Source organism: Rhinopithecus roxellana, chromosome 12, assembly GCF_007565055.1.
Source record: "Rhinopithecus roxellana isolate Shanxi Qingling chromosome 12, ASM756505v1, whole genome shotgun sequence".
NCBI classification, from domain to species: Eukaryota; Metazoa; Chordata; class Mammalia; order Primates; family Cercopithecidae; genus Rhinopithecus; species Rhinopithecus roxellana.
Window position 1 is genome coordinate 131078694 of NC_044560.1, and position 19873 is coordinate 131098566.

General features: G+C 52.8%; 1 protein-coding gene across 2 annotated transcripts in view; it reads right to left on the minus strand.

The window, feature by feature from the left end:
• Window positions 1-17064, minus strand: part of AXL (AXL receptor tyrosine kinase) — a 45632-nt gene extending 28568 nt beyond the window's left edge. For both annotated transcript variants that reach the window (XM_010380815.2, XM_010380816.2), the window contains exons 1-6: window positions 16807-17064; window positions 15435-15657; window positions 15047-15147; window positions 14244-14420; window positions 4360-4440; window positions 4109-4224 (exon numbers count right to left, since the gene is read on the minus strand). In XM_010380815.2, coding sequence (XP_010379117.2) covers window positions 4109-4224; window positions 4360-4440; window positions 14244-14420; window positions 15047-15147; window positions 15435-15657; window positions 16807-16891 — 783 coding nt within the window. In that variant the 5' untranslated portion in view covers window positions 16892-17064. The remainder of the gene's footprint in view (window positions 1-4108; window positions 4225-4359; window positions 4441-14243; window positions 14421-15046; window positions 15148-15434; window positions 15658-16806) is intronic.
• Window positions 17065-19873: the final 2809 nt, after the last annotated feature.

The following is a 19873-nucleotide window of genomic DNA, read 5'->3' on the forward strand; positions in this document are numbered from 1 at the left end:
TCACTCTTGTTGCCCAGGCTGGAGTGCAATGGCGTAATCTCAGCTCACCACAACCTCCGCCTCCCAGGTTCAAGTGATTCTCCTGCCTCAGCCTCCTGAGTAGCTAGGATTACAGGCGTGCACCACCACGCCCGGCTAATTCTGTATTTTTAGTAGAGACAGGGTTTCTCCATGTTGGTCAGGCTGGTCTCAAACTCCCAACCTCAGATGATCTGCCCACCTCAGCCTCCCAAAGTGCTGGGATTACAGGCATGAGCCACTGCGCCCGGCCTGTCACTTATTATTTTATGTGTGTTTCCTGGTAACAAGTGTCAAGCTCTGCATAGCAGCACAAGTTCCCATACCTATTCTGCCCCAGGAATGGCACACCCAGGGTGGAGAGGGCCAACGCTGGTGTACACATCCGTATAGCCCTGCCACATGGAACCACAAAACCCCCATAACCACACAACTCACAGCCATGCACCTCAGGAATGCTGCAGCCAACGACTTCCCCTTCACCCTGGAGACCCCAGCCATATAGCCACACAGGATGTCAGGAAGGAGTTTACTGCCACAGGGTGTGGGCTCTAAAGCCAGATTCCTTGGATCTAAGTCCTGGGTTGGATGCTGTTTGCTGTGTGATCTAGAGTGAGTGTCTTAACTTCTCTGAGTCTCAGTGTCTGTCTCTGGAAAATGGGCATCACAGTTCCTACTTGTCAGGGTATAAGGTTTAATGACATGATGCATATAAACTGCTTTGCACGTTATAATTATCAAGAGCTAACATTTCTCCTTTCTTTCTTTCTTTCTTTCTTTCTTTCTTTCTTTCTTTCTTTCTTTCTTTCTTTCTTTCTTTCTTTCTTTCTTTCTTTTCTTTCTTGGCAGGGTCTCACTCTGTCACACAAGCTGGAGTGCAGTGGTGCAATGACAGCTCCACCTAATTTTTTAATTATTTGGAAAGATGGGGTTTCACCATGTTGGCCAGGCAGGTCTCAAACTCCTGGGCTCAAACGATCCACCTGCCTCGGCCTCCCAAAGGGCTGGTATTACAGGTGTGAGCCATGGCACCCAGCCTAGCAAACATTTCTTGAGTGCAAAATATGTACCAAGCTCCCTGTCAAGCACATTCCTGGATGAACTCATTGACTTTGCACTACCACCCTATGGGGTCAATTTCTTTTCTCATCCCCATTGTACAGACAGGGAAGCCAAGGCCCAGAGAGGTTCAGCAACTTGCCCAAAGTCACACAGCCCCCATGTGGGGAGACGACACCACCATGAGACCTGGGGAGGACTAGGGGGCAGATGGTGGGTACAAGGAGGGGGTGAGGCTGTCACCATGCCTGCTCTCTGACCCGCAGTGACAAACAGGAAGAGGAACCTCTACCAGGACAGAGGGGAGATGGGTACAGACAGTTGGTCTCCCCATGCCTGCTCCCACTTCTCTTTTCCCTGGGACGGCTGTGACCCTCCCACTGGAACTCTTCAGCCCTAGCCCGCATGCAGCAGGAAGTGAGACCTGGAGAGGGAAGAGCACACACTTCTGCTTTCCTGGGAACACTTGGTGGATGTGGGCAGGGGTGCAGCTGATGCCTGACCTGGCATTTGAGGTCTCCCGAATCCGGCTGGCCTCTGGGATTGAATCTCAGCTTAGGCTTTCTAGCCCCGGGGAGGGGTGGAGGGTAGGGAAAGGTCACTTCCCCTCTCTGGGCCTCAGTTCCTTACCTTGAAAAAGGGAAGATTAATAGCCACTATTTTTTTTTTTTTTTTTCTGAGACTGAGTCTCACTCTGTCACCCAGGCTGGAGAGCAGACGTTCAATCATGCCTCACTGCAGTCCTGACTGTCAGGCTCAGACAACTGTCCCACTTCCGCCTCCCGAGTAGCTGGGACTACAGGTGCGTGCTACCACGCTCAGCTAATTTTTTTGAATTTTTTGTACAGACATGCCTCAGCCCCACGAAGTTCTGGGATTACAGGCGTGAGCTATCATGCCCAGCCAACAGCCACTATTTTCTAGGTTTAAAATGACAAGCAGATGGGGTTGTGCTCAGGGCATGTAAGTATAAGACAGTTCCTGTTTAATCAAGCCCTGACTCTAAACATTTTCTCAGGGCCCAGCATGGTGGCTCACGCCTGTAATCCCAACACTTTGGGAGGCCGAGGTGGGCGGATCACTTGAGGTCAGGAGTTTGAGACCAGCCTGGCCAACATGGCGAAACCCTGTCTCTACTAAAAATACAAAAATTAGCTGGGCATGGTAGCAGGCACCTGTAATGCCACCTACTTAGGAGACTGAGGCAGGAGAATTGCTTGAACCCAGGAGGTGGAGGTTGCAATAAGCTGTGATCATGCCATAGCACTCTAGTCTGGGTGACAGAGCGAGACTCTGTCTCAAAAAAAAAAAAAAAAAGACAAGAAAAGAAAAGAAAAAAACAAAAATCAGTTTATAAGGAGGTTAGGAGCATGACATGGGTTTGCTATGACCTTGGACAAGCTAGTTAACCACTCTGAGCCTTAGTTTCTTCATCTGGAAAATGGGTGTATCCATAGACCCTCCTTCACAAACACATGAAGAGGTGTGCGTAAAACTTTAATGCAAGGCCTAGTGCACAGCGGACACTCAGTAGAAGTTGGTCATTCTTCATTACTGTCATCTACCATCATAGGCACTGTCCACCCCCCATCTCCAACATTCTAATCTCAGAGAACTTCAGACCAGAATTCGGCCTTATATTTACAGATCTGTGAGTTTGGTTTTGGTTTTGGTTTTCTTCTTTCTGTCTTTCTTTTTTTTTTTTTTGAGATGGAAGTTCGCTCTTGTTACCCAAGCTGGAGTGCAATGGCACGATCTCAGCTCACTGCAACCTCTGCCTCCCAGGTTCAAGCGATTCTCCTGCCTCAGCCTCCCAAGTAGCTGGGATTACAGATGTGTGCCACCACACCTGGCTAATTTTTTGTAGTTTTAGTAGAAATGGGGTTTCATCATGTTAGCCAGGCTGGTCTCGAACTCCTGACCTCAGGTGATCCACACGCCTTGGCCTCCCAAAGTGCTGGGGTTACAGGTGTAAGCCACCACACCTGGCCTGGTTTTAGTTTTCTTACTCTAGGAGCAACTTGAGGGCAGAGTCTGGGTCTAGCTCATCTGGGTTGTAATATATCCTTCTAGCAAATATTCCCTACTGTATGTCTGGTCCTGTGCTGGGCAAGAATGAGGAGCCAGTGGTGACTGGGACAGCTCCAGCCCTGCCCATCAGAGCTTATGTTCCAGTAGGGGACAGACCCATCCCTGGACAGTGACCACATAGAGTAGCCAGGGCTGGGATGGGAGAAGTGGAGGGTTCTGTGTACCCAGTGGTGACAGAAATGGCTCCAGACCCTGCTGTCTCAGGGCTCCCACTCTGGCTAGAGTTAATATCACTAATACTGAAAATAATTTAAACAGCTGATCATTTTCATTTTGTTAAATTTGTTTTTTGGTTTTAAGACAGAGTCTCACTCTGTCACCCAGGCTGGAGAGCAGTGGCGTGATCTTGGCTCACTGCAACTTCCACTCACTGCAAACTCCGTCTCCCAGCTTCAAACAATTCTCCTGTCTCATCCCCCTGAGTAGCTGGGACTACCAGCCCATGCCACCAGGCCCAGCTAATTTTTGTATTTTCAGTAGAGATGTGGTTTCGCTATGTTGGCCAGGCCGGTCTCTAACTCCTGACCTCAAGTGATCCGCACACCGCGGCCTCCCAAAGTGCTGGGATTATAGGCATGAGCCACCGTGCCTGGCCAATTTTGTTATGTTTGTCTCCTATGTTCGATATACCATTTTAAGTTGGTAATTTGCATTCACTCATTGAATTTTCACACTAAGCATTCCAGGTAGGCACTACCATTATGTCCATTTTATAGACGAGAGAACTGAGCCCCAGAGAGATTAAGCCTCCTACTCAAGCTCACACAGCCAGAAGGTGGTGGAGCTAGGATTCGAACCCAGGACATCTGCTTAACCCCCCAGGCTCTACTGCTTCTCAACAGTGGCAGAGAAGTGGCGGATTCCCAGGGAGAGGACGAGGGTTGTGGATGTGGGTAGAAGGAGGCCTGAGACTGAAATGAACCTAGTTTGGGCATCTCACCTGCAGGGTGCAGTGGGTCAGGGGGTAGATGCCACTCAGGCCTGGAGTCCAAGCCACCTCCAGCTCCGTGGGTTGGCGGGAGACCAGATGGAGGTTACGGGGCTGCTGGGGGAGTACTGTGGACAAATAGGAGGGATTGACCCTGGGGAGCCTTTGCTCAAAGCTCCCTACCCTGCTCTCTGCCCCCACTCTGACCCCAGACCCAAGCCCTACCCTCTGATGCCCAGCTCCCCACCTCCCAACCCTGTCACCTTTGATGGTGGCCGTGCGGGACGTGGTGACCCCCTTGGCGTTATGGGCTTCGCAGGAGAAAGAGGATGTCTTGTTCAGCCCTAGGGAGTCACATGAGGGAAGGGCCCAGTATCAGAGAGGGGCAGGAAGGGCTCCCGGGCCATGCCGGGCCACTCCTACCATGGCCTGCCTGACCAGGGTCAGTGCAGCCCACACAGGCACTTGCCTGAAGGGAGAGTTAGCGGAGTTGACGGCAATGAGTTAGGAACACAGCCTCCATCCCCAAACACAAGGATGGCTTGGCTTCAGCCCTAACCTCCCGCCACACAGACACACATAGTACAGACACACACAGCCACACACAGGCACCGGCACACACACTCTCACACACATTCTTACACCTCAGAGAGAGACACACTTATACACACAGACATGTACTCACACAGACACACACAAAGACTCACACAGCCACACACAGGCACAGGCACACACACTCTCACACACATTCTTACACCTCAGAGACACACTTATACACACACATGGACATATACTCACACAGACACACAAAGACTCACACAGCCACACACAGGCACAGGCACACATGCCCATACACACATATAGACACACATACACAGACACACACAAAGACACACAACCACACACAGGCACAGGCACACACACTCATACACACACATAGACACACATACACAGACACACACAAAGACACACAGCCACACACCGGCACAGGCGCACACACACTCTTACACCCCAGATAGACACACACTCATACACACACATAGATACATATGCTCACACAGACACACACATAGCCACACACAGGCACACACAGGCACAGGCGCACACACACACATTCTTACACCCCAGAGAGAGACACATACTCATACACACACATGCTCACACAGACACACACACAGCCACACACAGGCACACACACACACATTCTTACACCCTAGAGAGAGACACATACTCATACACACACATGCTCACACAGACACACAGCCACACACAGGCACACACACACTCACACACACATTCTTACACCCCAGATAGAGACACATACTCATAGACACACATAAACACACATGCTCACACACATGCACAGCCACAGAGACACAGCCACACACACACAGTCTGTCTCACACACACAGATTCTTACACCTAGATACATACTCACATATACATATATAGACACACACAGAAACACACATGCTCGTATATATGGACATAGACACATATATACATACACCTAGACACACAAAAGCATACACAGACACACACACACAAGGAGACACACAAACATGCACACACTCACATGCACAAACACAGGCACCCTAACTCACAGGGTCACACGTATGGGCACACACACCTGCTAGACACACTTAAGGAAACCGGCCCATGGCTGTGCGTCAATGGAGACGTGTCTGTTCATCTCTAAGCTCGCCTCCTACCAACCCCTCTCCCGCTCTCCCCGTCACATGCTCTGCTCCGGCCACACTGGCCTCCGGTGTCTTTGGAACGAATACATGAAGCATGTTTCCACCCCGAGAACTGTGCACTGTTCCCTGTGCTCAAAACAGTCTTCCACAAATGTCCCCATGACTCGCACCCTCTTCTTTCATTTTTGTTCCTCAACAACACCTCTCAGTCCGCTGAGCCTGGCCACCCTGTTAATATTGGAGCTTGGCCAGGCGTGGTGGCTCATGACTGTAATCCCAGCACTTTGGGAGGCCGAGTCAGGAGGATCGCTTGAGGCCAGGAGTTAGAGACCAGCCTGGGCAACATGGTGAGACCCCATCTCTACTAAAAAGAGAAAAATTAGCCGGGTGTGGTGGTGCACACCTGTAGTCCCAGCTACTTGGGAGGCTGAGGTGGGAGGACTACCTGTGCCCGGGGAGGTGGAGGCTGCCGTGAGCTGTGATCGCACCATTGCACTCCAACCTGGGCAACAGAGTGTGGCCCTGTCTCAAAAATATTAAAAATAATAAAATGAAATATACAGGCTGGGCATAGTGGCTTGCGCTTGTAATCCCAGTCTTGGGAGGCCGAGGCAGGTGGATCGCCTAAGGTCAGAAGTTGGAGACCAGCCTGGCCAACATAGTGAAACCTCGTCTCCACTAAAAATACAAAAAATTAGCTGGGTGTAGTGGCAGGCCCCTGTAATCCCAGCTACTCAGGAGGTTGATCAAGGCAGGAGAATTGCTTGAACCCGGGAGGCAGAGGCTGCAGTGAGCTGAGATCACGCCATTGCACTCCACTCTGGGCAACAAGAGCGAAACTCTGTCAAAAAAAAAAAAAAAAAAAAAAAAAAAAAAAAAAAAAAAAAAAAAAAAAAAAAAAAAAAAGAAAGAAAAGAAAAAATAAAAAGAAAGAAAAGAAAATAAAGAAATACAAAATAAAATAAAATTGGAGGTAACTGGAGCTTCCCCTCCAAATCTACCCCCTTCTCGCTTTACTTTTCCTCCTCTTTAGTTCTTCTCATCGCCCAACATACTTTACCTGTTACCCAGGTACCTTGTCCATTGTCAGTCTCCCCCACTAGAATGTCAGCTCCAGGAGGGCAGGGGTTGTGTCTGTTTCGTCCCCTGCTGTGTCAGGATGGTCTGGCACACAATAGATGTGCCATAAATGCGTGTTGAATGAGTGAGTGAATTTGTGCGTTCAGCTGTGTACTTATGAGTGTCCCTGGACATAGGTGCAGAAATGCGAGCGTGTGTAATTCCACAGGGGAGTTCATGTATTGTGTCTTGACTGTTTGTTTTTTTCTTTTCTTTTCTTTTTTGAGAGTCTCACTCTGTCGCCCAGGCTAGAGTGCAGTGGGGTGATCTTGGCTCACTGCAACCTCTGCCTCCCAGGTTCAAGTGATTCTCCTGCCTCAGCCTTCTGAATAGCTGGGATTACAGCAGCGCACCACCACACCCGGCTAATTTTTGTATTTTTTAGTAGAGATAGGGTTTCACCATGTTGGCCAGGCTGGTCTCAAACTCCTGACCTCAAGTGATCTGTCCACGTCAGCCTCCCAAAGTGCTGGGATTACAGGCGTGAGCCACCGTGCCCGGCCTTGAGTAACTGTTTTTGAGTGAAGGTGGATTGCCTTCACTCCCTAATGTGGTGGTGGTGGTGTTGGTATCACAGGTGTGCACACACAGAAGCACATACAAGTACAGAGACAAACACAAGAGACACTGACCTGCAAGCACACATAGATACCCAACACACACTGCTACACAACATGCATCAGTCCCCCTTTATCCGAAGTTTCACTTTTTGAGGTTTCAGTTACTCTAAGTCTAAAAATATTCAATGGAAAATTCCAGATATAACTCCTAAGTTTTAAATTGCACGCCGTTCTGTGTACTGTGATGAAACCTCATGCCATCCCACTCTGGTTGGCCTAGAACATGAATCCCCCCTTTGTCCAGCATCTCAGTGCTATAGCTGATACCTGTCTGTGGGTCACTTAGCTATCAGATCGACTGTCCTGGTATTGCAGTGCTGGTGTTCAAGGAACTCTTATTTTTCTAAATAATGGCCTGGCCGGGTGCTGTGGCTCACGCCTGTAATCCCAGCACTTTGGGAGGCCAAGGCGGTGGATCACTTGAGGTTAGAAGTTTAACACAAGCCTGGGCAACATAGTGAAATCCCCATCTCTACTAAAAATACAAAAAAAAAAAAAAAAAGAAAGAAAGAAAATCAGCCAGGTGTGGCGGTGGACGCCTGTAATCCCACCTATTCGGGAGGCTGAGACACGATAATCGCTAAAACCCGGGTGGCAGAGGTTGCAGTGAGCCAAGATCGTGCCACTGCACTCTAGCCTGGGTGACAGACCAAGGCTCTGTCTTAAAAAAAAAAAAAAAAAGCTCCAATGTGCAAAATAATGATGGCTGCAATTCGGATAGGCCAAAGAGAAGCCTTAAAGTGCTGCCTTTAGGCCGGGCGCGGTGGCTCAAGCCTGTAATCCCAGCACTTTGGGAGGCCGAGACGGGTGGATCATGAGGTCAGGAGATCGAGACCATCCTGGCTAACACGGTGAAACCCCGTCTCTACTAAAAACTACAAAAAACTAGCCGGGCGACGTGGCGGCGCCTGTAGTCCCAGCTACCCGGGGGGCTGAGACAGGAGAAGGGCATGAACCCGGGAGGCGGAGCTTGCAGTGAGCTGAGATCTGGCCACAGCACTCCAGCCTGGGTGACAGAGCGAGACTCCGTCTCAAAAAAAATAATAATAAATAAATAAAGTGCTGCCTTTAAGTGAAAAGGTGAAAGTTCTCCACTTAGAAAAAGATAATCAATGGCCGGGCGCAGTGGCTCATGCCTGTAATGCCAGCACTTTGGGAGGCCGAGGTGAGTGGATCACGAGGAGTTTGAGATGAGCCTGACCAACATGGTGAAACCCTGTCTCTACTAAAAATACAAAAATTAGCCAGGTATGGAGGTGCACAACTGTAATCCCAGCTACTCAGGAGGCTGAGGCAGGAGAATTGCTTGAACCGGGGAGGTGGAGATTGCAGTGAGCCGAGATCGCACCATTGCACTCCAGCCTGGGCAACAGGAGTGAAACTCTGTCTCAAAAAAAGAAAAAAAAAAAAAAAAAAGTAAAAATAAAGATAATCACATATACTGAGGTAGCTAAGATCTACAGTAAGAAAACTATCTGCGAAATTGTGAAGGAAAAAGAAAGCTCTGCATAGTATACATAGGGCTTAGTATTCATTGTTTCAGGCTTTTGTGGGGGGTCTTAGAGAACGTATCCTGGTGAATAAGGGGAACCCCCCAACACAGATACACATAGAAACATAGTCAGCCCCCAACACACACACACACAATGTCTGTGCTAGGGTGTAAGAAGGATCAAGTTTTTCGTTTTGTTTTTTGAGAGAGGGTCTTGCTCTGTCACCCAGGCTGGAGTGCAGTGGCACAATCACGGCTCACTGCAGCCCTGATGTTCAGGGCTCAAGCGATTCTCCTGTCTCATCCTTCCGAGTGACTGGGACTACAGGAGGCCACCACACTTCACTAACTTTTAAATTTTTTTGTAGAGAAGAGGGGAGTCTCACTATGTTGCCCAGACTTGTCTCAAACTTCTGGCCCCGAGCGATCCTCCCGCCTCGGCCTCCCAAACTGTTGGGACTGCAGGCTGAGCCACTCCGTGCCTGGACCTGGCACCAAGTCTTGTAAGTGCAACTGCAACTCTGCGTGTTGTTTACGCGTGTGCCTGTGCATCGGTGTCTGTGTTTCTGAGACGGCATGTTTGTGACCCTGCGTGTATCTGTGGATGGCGTGTATGTGCGTGCGTTGAGTATCTGTGTGCGTGTCTCTCGTGTTTGCTACGTGTGTGTACGCCTGTGTTCCCACCGCATTCGCAAGGGAGGCTCTCCATCCGCAGACACAAAGTTTCCTTTTCTCCATCAGCGGAGGGAGTGGAATGGAGCAAAGTCTGCAGAGGCCGGAAGCGGGTGGGTAGGGGAGCTCCTCAGTCGCTGCTTCCTAGGTGGCCGTTCCCAGCCAAGGTCAGGTGCCCGCTCCCGCAGCCCCCGCGCCCCGAAGGCCCCGCGCCCGCAGCCCCCGCGCCGCCGGGAGGAGAAACAGTCCAGTCCCGGGCGGGCGGCCCGAGAGGGGGCGGGGAGCCTGGGTCGGGTCCAGCCACCTGGCACGTGGGGCCCCGCCAGGGTCAGCGCGCGGGAGCTGGCGCCGCCGGCCGGAGAAGCCCTGGGGCGGGAGGTGGGTTCTGGAGCCGGGTCCCATTCCGACCGCAGCATTCCTGCCCCCGCGTGAGTCACCGGGGGCACCTCCCCACCCCAGCGCTTCCGGTCGGCTTCGAGGGCGCGGAGCCAGAGCCGGGATACCCCTTCCCAGGCCCCAACGGCCGCACCTTGAGTGAAGGGGACAGGAGGAACTGGGACCCCTTCCCTTCCAGAATTCTCTTGCTTTACCGCAGGAGGACAGGAGCAGGCGGACTCCAGATGTGCTTTCCAGATGTCCTGACCATCCCCCCACAACCCCTGCTCTCTGCTCCAGCTTTTCCAGAGAATGAGAGGGATGGAAGGAGGAGGGGCACGCCCTGAGTCAGATAGAGGGACAGAAGCACACAAACGGACAAAATTCCTTCACACAGCAACCCCCCAATACACTCACAATGAATCACACTTAAACACACAGGGGCTGTTATTGGCACAGAAAACGCAGCACTTAGTAAGTTAATGGCACACAGATATGCGAGGGCTGATGTCACACCGTGACACAAAAACACCGTGACTCACACATATACAAACGGACTGACACTGACGTACGTTCATAAAGAGACATGTATGCATACAAGCCAACGTGGGACAAACGCATCAACACACAGTCGCACGTGTACACAGTGATTACAAACACCTAGCAACGCAATGTACATCTAGGCTGATGCCAACACACACAGAAAACTAAATGTCCCTGTATATTGAGAGACACACACCATGCAACAGCATACATGGAGTTGAGGTGGACAGACAGCTACACACCAGGACACAATGAAGGGTTATGCTGACCTGCTCAGAAACAGACACACCAATGCGTACCAACACACAGCCTTTATCTACGCCATAAGATGGAGCTGGATGCACCCAGGTTTCATGTTCACTGAGACACAGACTGATACAAAAACACATTTGCGCTGGGTGCGGTGGCTCACGCCTGTAATCCCAGTACTTTGGAAGGCCGAGGCCGGTGGATCACTTGAGGTCAGAAGTTCGAGACTAGTCTGGCCAACAGGGTGAAACCCTGTCTCTACTGAAAATACAAAAATAAGCCGGGCGTGCCTGTAATCCCAGCTACTCAGGGGGCTGAGGCAAGAGAATCGCTTGAACCCAGGAGGCGGAAGTTACAGTAAGCCAAGCTCATGTCACTGCACTCCAGCTTGGGTGACAGAGTGAGACTCTGTCTCAAAAAAAAAAAAAAAAACCAAAAAACAAAAAACAAAGAAACATGGTTTCGTAGATGTGCAGGCCTGATGCAGACACGAGGATGGAGACACTGCCATGGACACATAGACTGACACAGACACACATCTATACGCTGGCTGGTAAGCATCCTTGGGTCATGTACTCAGAGGCAGCAGGGGCCAGTGCACACACAGGGAGACCAGAGAGAAGCAGAGAGGGCTGTTGCACACACACACACAGATCTGTGACAACAGTCATACACCAACGTGCCTTACCCTATGACATATACACACATGCCACAGAGACATCTATGGACACACATAGAAAGCTGGTAAGAGGCTGAGGGTTGAGTGCAGTGGCTTACGCCTGTAAATCCCAATACTCTGGGAGGCGGAGGTGGGGGGCTCACTTGAGGCCAGGAATTCAAGACCAGTCAGGGTAACATGGCGAGACCCTGTCTCTACCAAAAAATATAAAAATTATCCAGGTATGATGGTGCATGCCTATAGTCCCAGCTGCTTGAGGGGTGGGTGGGTGCTGAGGTAGGAGGATTGCTTGAGCCCAGGAGGTGGAGGCTACAGTGAGCCATGATCACAGTACTGCACTCCAGCCTGGGTTACATAGCGAGAGCTTGTCTTGAAAAAAAATAAGGGAAAAAAAAGCTGGTAAGAAACACAAGTTATCCGTGGACACATTCTGATTCTGCAAGGGAACAGAAGCTCTCACTAGGACATGCTCACACCCATAGCTGCACACCTGTGGGCTGACACTACCACCTGCATACAGAGAGGTGTGCACCATAGCCCCAAACCCACTACCCTCCATGTACACTTTACTTTCATACAGTGAGACTCAGCTGTGAACACACAAACACAAAAAAGAGGGACAGACACAGGCTGACACTGGTATACTCAGTCATGCACACACACACAGATACCCACACATGGGCAACCCCTAAGAAACATATAGAGAGAGACATACTATGAAGATCCAAACACACACTGGGACAGAATCCAAGTTGAAGGAAATATATTTATTCACACACACACACACACACACACACACCACACAGGACATCCACAGAAGCCCACCCTCGCCAAGGCACACCCTCACACAGAGGTTTTGCTGACGGATACACTAACACTCAGATCCAGAACACATGGATATCCAGACACCCCACCACACCACACAGACATGCACAGACCCTCACACCTGTGCAGCCCCCATTTCTCTGACTTCCCTCCCCTTCTTATGGGACCTGCCAGGCTGACTCATGCCCCATCCCCAACCCTGGTCCCTCCTCAGGCACTCGAGCCATGGGCCTGAGTCACTCCTCTGGGGTCAGCATGCTCACCAGGTCTTCCTTGCAACTCAGGGTCCCAGGAATGCTAAGAATGTGAGCTCCTCCCTCCACCCTGGAGACCCCCAGCCAGGAGGCCCCTCCTCATTCCAGCAGAGAGAGGCAGCAGGTTGGGAGTGTGGGAAGCTGATGCCCTCAAGGCTGTAGCCTCCTTCCTCTATGGAGCCTCCGCCATCTGCTCCTCTGTCTTTCCTCCTTCAGTAGGGAGAACCCCCTGAGTCCAGGGTACCCCAGTGATGCCTCTGACCACTGCGTAACCCTGAGCTCTGTCCTGCCTCGTCTGCATGGTGCAGAAGGGAATGGTCACCAAGAAGGAGAGGGTTTCTGTCACTCAGACTTCCCTGTCCTGTCTTTTGTTTTGTTTGTTTTTTTGTTTTGAGACGGAGTCTTGCTCTGTCACCCAGGCTGGAGTGCAGTGGTGCGATCTCGGCTCACTGCAACCTCCGCCTCCTGGGTTCAAGCAATTCTCCTGCCTCAGCCTCCCAAGTAGCTGGGACTACAGATGCCTGTCACCACGCCTGGCTAATTTTTGTATTTTTGGTAAAGATGGGGTATTACCATGTTGGCCAGGCTGGTTTCAAACCCCTGGCCTCAAGTGATCCACCTGCCTCAGCCTCCCAAAGTGCTGGAATTACAGGCGTGAGCCACCATGCCTGGCCTCCCTGTCCTGTCTATGTACAACTTGGGTCACTGTGGCCTGTCCCTTCCAGTGTCTTTCTGTCTCTCTCTGTCTCCCACTTTTTTTGTTTTGTTTTGTTTTGAGACGGAGTCTTGCTCTGTCACCCAGGCTGGAGTGCAGTGGCGAGATCTGGGCTCACTGCAAGCTCCGCCTCCTGGGTTCACACCATTCTCCTGCCTCAGCCTCCCAAGTAGCTGGGACTACAGGCACCTGTCACCACGCCTGGCTAATTTTTTTGTATTTTTAGTAGAGATGGGGTTTCACCATGTTAGCCAGAATGGTCTTGATCTCCTGACCTTGTGATCTGCCTGCCTCGGCCTCCCAAATTGCTGGGATTACAGGAGTGAGCCACCGCGCCCAGCCTCTGTCTCCCACTTTCTTCCTGTTCTCTCTTCTTTGAGTTCAGTCTCCCCAGTGGGGACCGGGCTGGACATCCTCCCTTTGACCGAGGTCAGCAGGGCTTGTTAGGGCAGGAGGTGGGCCGGTTGTGGAGGGAGGCGAAGGAGAGGAGGGCACAGTTGATTCCGGTGCCCTGCTTGGGTCAAGGGCTGACAAAGGGGCACCAGGCCCACACACACTCGGGCCATGGAACAGCTCAGAGGGAACCCAGGACAAAGAATTCTATTCAGAGAGAGGCTGGGGTGAATGGAGGGAGAGAGAAGCAGAGAGACAGAGAGAGAGAGACATACAGAGAGAAACAGAAAGACACACCAAGAGACAGAAAGACCGAAAAAGGCATTCGGAGAGAAACAAGGTAAGTAGAGACAGAGAGGCAGAGACAAACTCAGAGGGAGAAACAGAGAGACAGACAGTGAGGGACAGAAGGACAGTCAGACACCCACGCAGAGGTAGCAATACTCCCTTGCTCCTGACTTCAGCCCTGCCCGGCCCCCTGTGCAGAGCTGACCCACATTCCCGGACTCACCTGGAACATGCAGGTTGCGCTGGGGACCGTGACCTGGAGCTGTGGCCAGGGGGACAGCATCCTGGAGCCAGAGTAGGTCCACGGGCTCTGGGGGTCCCTGGGCTTGGCAGCTCAGGTTGAAGGGGGTGTTGGCGGCCACAGTCCTGTCCTCAGGCTCCTCCAGGAAGTAAGGCAAGCCTGCGGGGGTGGGCAGTGGTAGAGGCTGGGGTCCCTCTGAGCCCCCAAGATGTCTGACCCACACTAGGATGCTGTAGGCTTTGGGCAGCAAACTCACCCTGCAGGGTCATTGACCTGCCTGTGTCTGATCCCCCGAGGGCACCTGAGCCATACCCAACACACGTGACTCCAATATCTGATTCCTCCCATGTCAGACCCCCCAAGATAGCTGAGCTCCTCATGTCTCTCTTCCAGAATGTCTGACAGCTCATCCTCATCTCACTCTACAGATGAGAAAAATGACACCGCTGGGATCGTGGCGAGAGGGGTACGTTGCGTGCCTCTGATGCCTTATCTGATGCCCAGAATGGCCTCCTGTGACCTGATCGTGTCTGATGCCTAGGACATCCAACTGCCCCCAGGAAGTCTTTTCACCCAGAACATATAATACCCCCAGCCTTGGCCCCGTAACTTACATGGACTCCCAGCTTCTTGACCCCCCAAAACTCTGACATTCTTACTGTATGTCGCCTAGGGTCATCCCAAATCCTCCAGCACCCTTTGACCCCTCAGGATTCCTGACTTACCGCAACCTGTGAGTGCCACACATCCTCTGACCCCTCAGGACCCCTGACCCCAGAGCTCACCCTCCAGCCCTACGTAGCCAGGCTGGGACACGAAGTTTCGATGTCCCAGAAACACCAAACACTGGTACTGTCCCGCGTCGGAAAGCTGTAGGGAGGCGATTCTGACAGGGCAAGAGGAGAGACAGAGAGGTTCGGGGTCAGAGTTGGACACTGGGAGGGGGTCTGTCAGAACGGAAAGAGGGTGTCCAGCCTGGAAGCTCGTGACAACCACGCAGTAGCTCCTATTATTAACTCATTTTGCAGAAGAGGAAAATGAAACCTAGAGGTTCCATCACACACTCCAAGCCGCACGGCTGACAAGTGGTCAAGATGGGGTTCCCATCCAGGTGGGCTTTCTGCCCCCTGCGTGACGGAGGCGAGGGTGGGATTTGGGGATATGGCCACACACCTGAGCTGGCTGACCACTATCCAGTCATCCTGCTCATCTTCACCCAGGGGCACCTGGGTCTGGGTGCTGTCCGCGAGCTCCAGGATCTGTCCGTCCCGAAGCCAGTGTACCTCGGGGGGCTCTCCCTGAACCTGGAGCTGACACCGAAGGGTGCCTGTGAGTCCCCGGGCACCTGTGATATTCCCTGGGTTACCCACGAAAGGACTTTCTTCAGCCTGTGTGCCTGCAGGGGAGATAGGAAGAGTTAGCTTAGGAACCCCCCAGCTCCTTCTGGCCCTCATTTCCACCCTGTCCCTGTCTGCCCACCGGCTGCCAGGACCCCGCCAGGCCCTTAGGCCCACATAGTTGCAGAGTGACCTCAGAGGGGGGTGGAGGGCGGAGGCTCTGAGGGGAGGATGGGAGCCCTCCCAGGGGACTGGGATCCAGCGTCCATCCCATCGGGAAGGAGGCTCGGGATCTGGCAGCCTCCCACGCCCTGCACTGCCTGGCAGGGCCAGCCCCTGCCCCCTCCGTCCTCTCTTAGGTCTCTAGAGACTTAACAGATCATGCTGGTGCTGGTGGATGGAGGGGAAGAATCAGGGGTCAGGGGAGGGAGATAAGGGTGGTGGAGGAGTGAGATAAGGGTGGTGGAGGAGTGAGAAGCCAAAGAAAGGCAGGGGAGACGAGACAGAGAGGAGCAGAGATACAAGGAGTGACAGAAAAAATGAAGAAACAGCCCTCAAGAGAGAAGACAAGGTGGGGGCGGAGGGGGGATACAGTCACAGAGGGAGGCTGAGAAGAGAGAGAGAGAGACTTAGAGAGCAGGGAGAGATAAAGGCAGAGACTGTGTGAGAGAGAAACAGAGACCTACAGAGATAGCAGAGCTGGAGGCAGAGACAGAGAGACAAAGTGAGAGCCTCCTCCCCAGAGATGGAGTGGACTGGTGGGGTAGGGACAAGTTGGAGGGGAGGTGTTGGCAGGGAGGAGGGTTTTCCCCCAGGGCTCCAGAGCCCTCCTCATCCCGCCGCCTGACTCGGTCCACTTGGGAAAGATTTCTTCCTTCTCGGCGACCCCCAGCTCAGCCCCTCTTCCCATGGCCCGCTTCTCAGGTCCAGCCCCCACCCCTGCCCTCAGCTTCTCCTTGTCTGTCTGTCTCTTCGGGTCCTCTCTTCCGTAGCCCCTGCCCTTCAGTTCCTCTCTCTGTCTTTCTCTCCCTCTGCTGCACTTGGCGTCTCTGAATCTGTCTCCTTCTCTTGAAGTCCCTTTTCTGTGGTCCCAGGGAAACTCCCTAAGCCAGCCCAGGCCCCCCCACACCTGCCATCATCCCCCACCTCCTACCCCTGCCCCAGCCCCTCCGAGGGGGTCCCTGCCCCAAGGAGCCCCCATCACTCACCCCTGGGGGCCATGCACACCCAGCCGCACAGCGCCAAGCACCAGGCCAGCGGGACCCTGCCCATCCTGGGGCACCGCCACGCCATGGGTGCCAAACTTTCCTCAGAAGTTGTTGGGCTCCCAGCAGGGGAGGGGGCAGGGCCGGGCTGTCCCCGGCCCTCCCCCCAGCTCCAGGCTCCCAGGATTTGGCACTGCCTGCCTGGCACAGCGGCAGGGGAGGCCCTCGCCACCACCGGCTCTGCTCAGCAGCCGCCTTCTCAGCACCCCTGCCTCTTTCTCTCACTCCCAGACTTGGGCAAACCCTTTCTCCGCCCCTGGCTCCCCCTTTGCCTCCGCCCACCAGGGCCAGAGCCCAGGGGCCACCTGGACAGTCAGGGGTTAACTCAAGAGAGGAGAGGATCAGCCCTTTCTTAAAGGGGCCAGGGAGGGAGCTGAGGAGGGGGAAGGGGACCCTGGTGGCTGTGCCCCCAGTCCTGGGCCAGTGAGACCGTGTCTCTCTATCCGGGCTCTGGGCGCTGTCCCTCTGGGCTCTGTGTCTGGTAAACATTCCTCTAGAACTCCACTCCCCTCTCAGCTCGGGCCATGACGCCCCTCTCCCCGCCTCCACCCCCAGCCCAGCCCCAGCCAGGCCTCCTCGGCCCTTCACTCCCCCTCACTCTCACGGCTCCTCGGACAAGGACACACACACACACACACACACACTCTCTCTTAGACGTCATTGACACGCAGAGGCTAGGACAAGCAGAGACACGCAGAGGGACCCAGACGGGCAGGGGCATGCTACTGGCCCACAGACACACAGACAAGCCGGGCCAGGAGCTCAATTCCTGGAGAAACCTCAGAGACAGGAGGACACTACTGGGTGGGCGTCCAGGGGGGACACTTACTTAGGGAGACACAGATCTTCAGACAAGCCAAAACCTGCGTGGACGCCTAAATGGGACACCAATATACAGGCGACACGGAAGGGGACCCAAGTTGGAATCCCAGTGCTACCACTAACTGTGGGCTACTGGCAAGTGACTGGCCTCCTGAGTCTCAGTTTGTTCATCTGTAAAATGGGAATAAGAATACTTGTTGGCCGGGCATGATAACTCACTCCTGTGATCCCAGCACTTTGGGAGGAACTGGTGGGAGGATCGCTTGAGCCCAGGAGTTTGAGACCAGACTGGTCAATGCAGCGAGACCCCCATCTCTACAAGAAGTTTAAAAATTAAAACTTAACTGGATATCATGGCGCGTGCTGTGGTCCCAGCTACTAGGGAGGCTGGAGTGAGAGGAATACTTGAGTCCAAGAGATCGAGGCTGCAGCGAGCCCTGATCATTCCACTGCTCTCTCCTTCTGGTGGGATTATGTATCCTGGTTGTTGCAGATCTGCTGCCTACGTATCGGCTCTGCTGCACCTCCATTTCTCTGCCCTGTGTGTTTGGCATGTGGAGGGCTCTGCATGTCTGGACGTCTGTGAGGAGGAGGCTGGGCATCTATCCCTCTGTTCTTGGCCACCTCTGTTTGGGTACTGGTATCCCTATAGTGCATCATAAAGTCCTATCTGTTTGACCTCCTGATGGCTCTTCTACCTGCCCCTTGCCAGCACCCCTGGTCTGATCCTCCCTTCCCCTGCCTCTATACTCTCACTCCTTTCTCCCATTTAGCAACCAGAGGACTGTTTCTGAAAGTCAAATCCTACCCTGTCCCTTCTCTGCTTGCCCATGGCCTCCTGCTGCCCACAGGGCAAGCTCCCAGCTCCTTGTCACTGGCCACTTAGGGCCCTTCACCATTGTCTCCCTGGGCTGTGTCTTTTTTTTTTTTTTTTTTTGAGACAGAGTCTCGCTCTGTTGCCCAGGCTGGAGTGCAGTGGCTTGATCTTGGCTCACTGCAACCTCCACCTCCTGGGTTCAAGTGATCCCCCCAAACCCTTTCCCACCTCTGCCCCAAACCTTTCAGCAAAACCCTAAACTCCTTATGTTTCTGTGACCCTCCCCTCGCCTCCCCAGGCTTCTCTCACTTTCTCACCCAAAGGACCCCCTCAGAGGCCTTGGAGCAACCTCCTACAGCACTTTGTCCCCAACTCTATCATCCCTTCTCCATCACATCACTGCCTGGCCCCCACAACCCAATCTAGGGTCCTCATGTTGTTCACTCCCCAACACACTGTCCCTTTCCTTGGTAACACTTTGCCTGGGTTGTCATTATATATTTATTGGCATGATGATGTGTCTCACATCTCTCTCCTCCCACTTGTCTGTGGGCTCTGCGGGGGCAGGGACTGGTTATATTTTGGGCACTGTTGCATCTTCACCACCCTGTAAAAGGCCTGCCATAAAGGGGACAATTCCTTATTGTGGCTTTTTAATTTTTTTTTCTTGAGACGGAGTCTCACTCTGTCGCCCAGGCTGGAGTGCAGTGGCTATATCTCAGCTGACTGCAAACTCCACTTCCCAGTTCAAGCACTCTGTCATCTCGCTGTGTCGTCTTTCTCTGTCATCCAGACTGGAATGCAGTGGTGCCATCATAGTTGCTGAAGCCTCAAACTCTTGGGCTCACGCGATCCTCCTGCCTCAGCCTCCCCGAGTAGCCAAGACTGTGTGTGCATGCAAACCTGGCTAATTTTAAAAAACTGTTTTAGGGGCCAGATGCGGCGGCTCTCATGCCTGTAATCCCAGCACTTTGGGAGGCTGAGGCGGGCAGATCACAAGGTCAGGAGATCAAGACCATCCTGGCTAACACGGTGAAACCCTGTCTCTATTAAAAATACAAAAAATTAGCCAGGCGTTGTGGCGGGTGCCTATAATCCCAGCTACTACAGAGACTGAGGCAGGAGAATGGCGGGAACCCGGGGGGCGGAGCTTGCAGTGAGCTGAGATCGTGCCGCTACACTCCAGCCTGGGTGACAGAGCGAGACTCCGTCTCTAAATAAATAAATAAATAAATAAAATAACAACAACAACAACAACAACAAAAACTGTTTTAGGCCGGGCACAGTGGCTCATGCCTGTAATCCCAGCATTTTGGGAGGCTGAGGTGGGTGGATCATGAGGTCAGGAGTTCAAGTGCAGCCTGGCCAAGA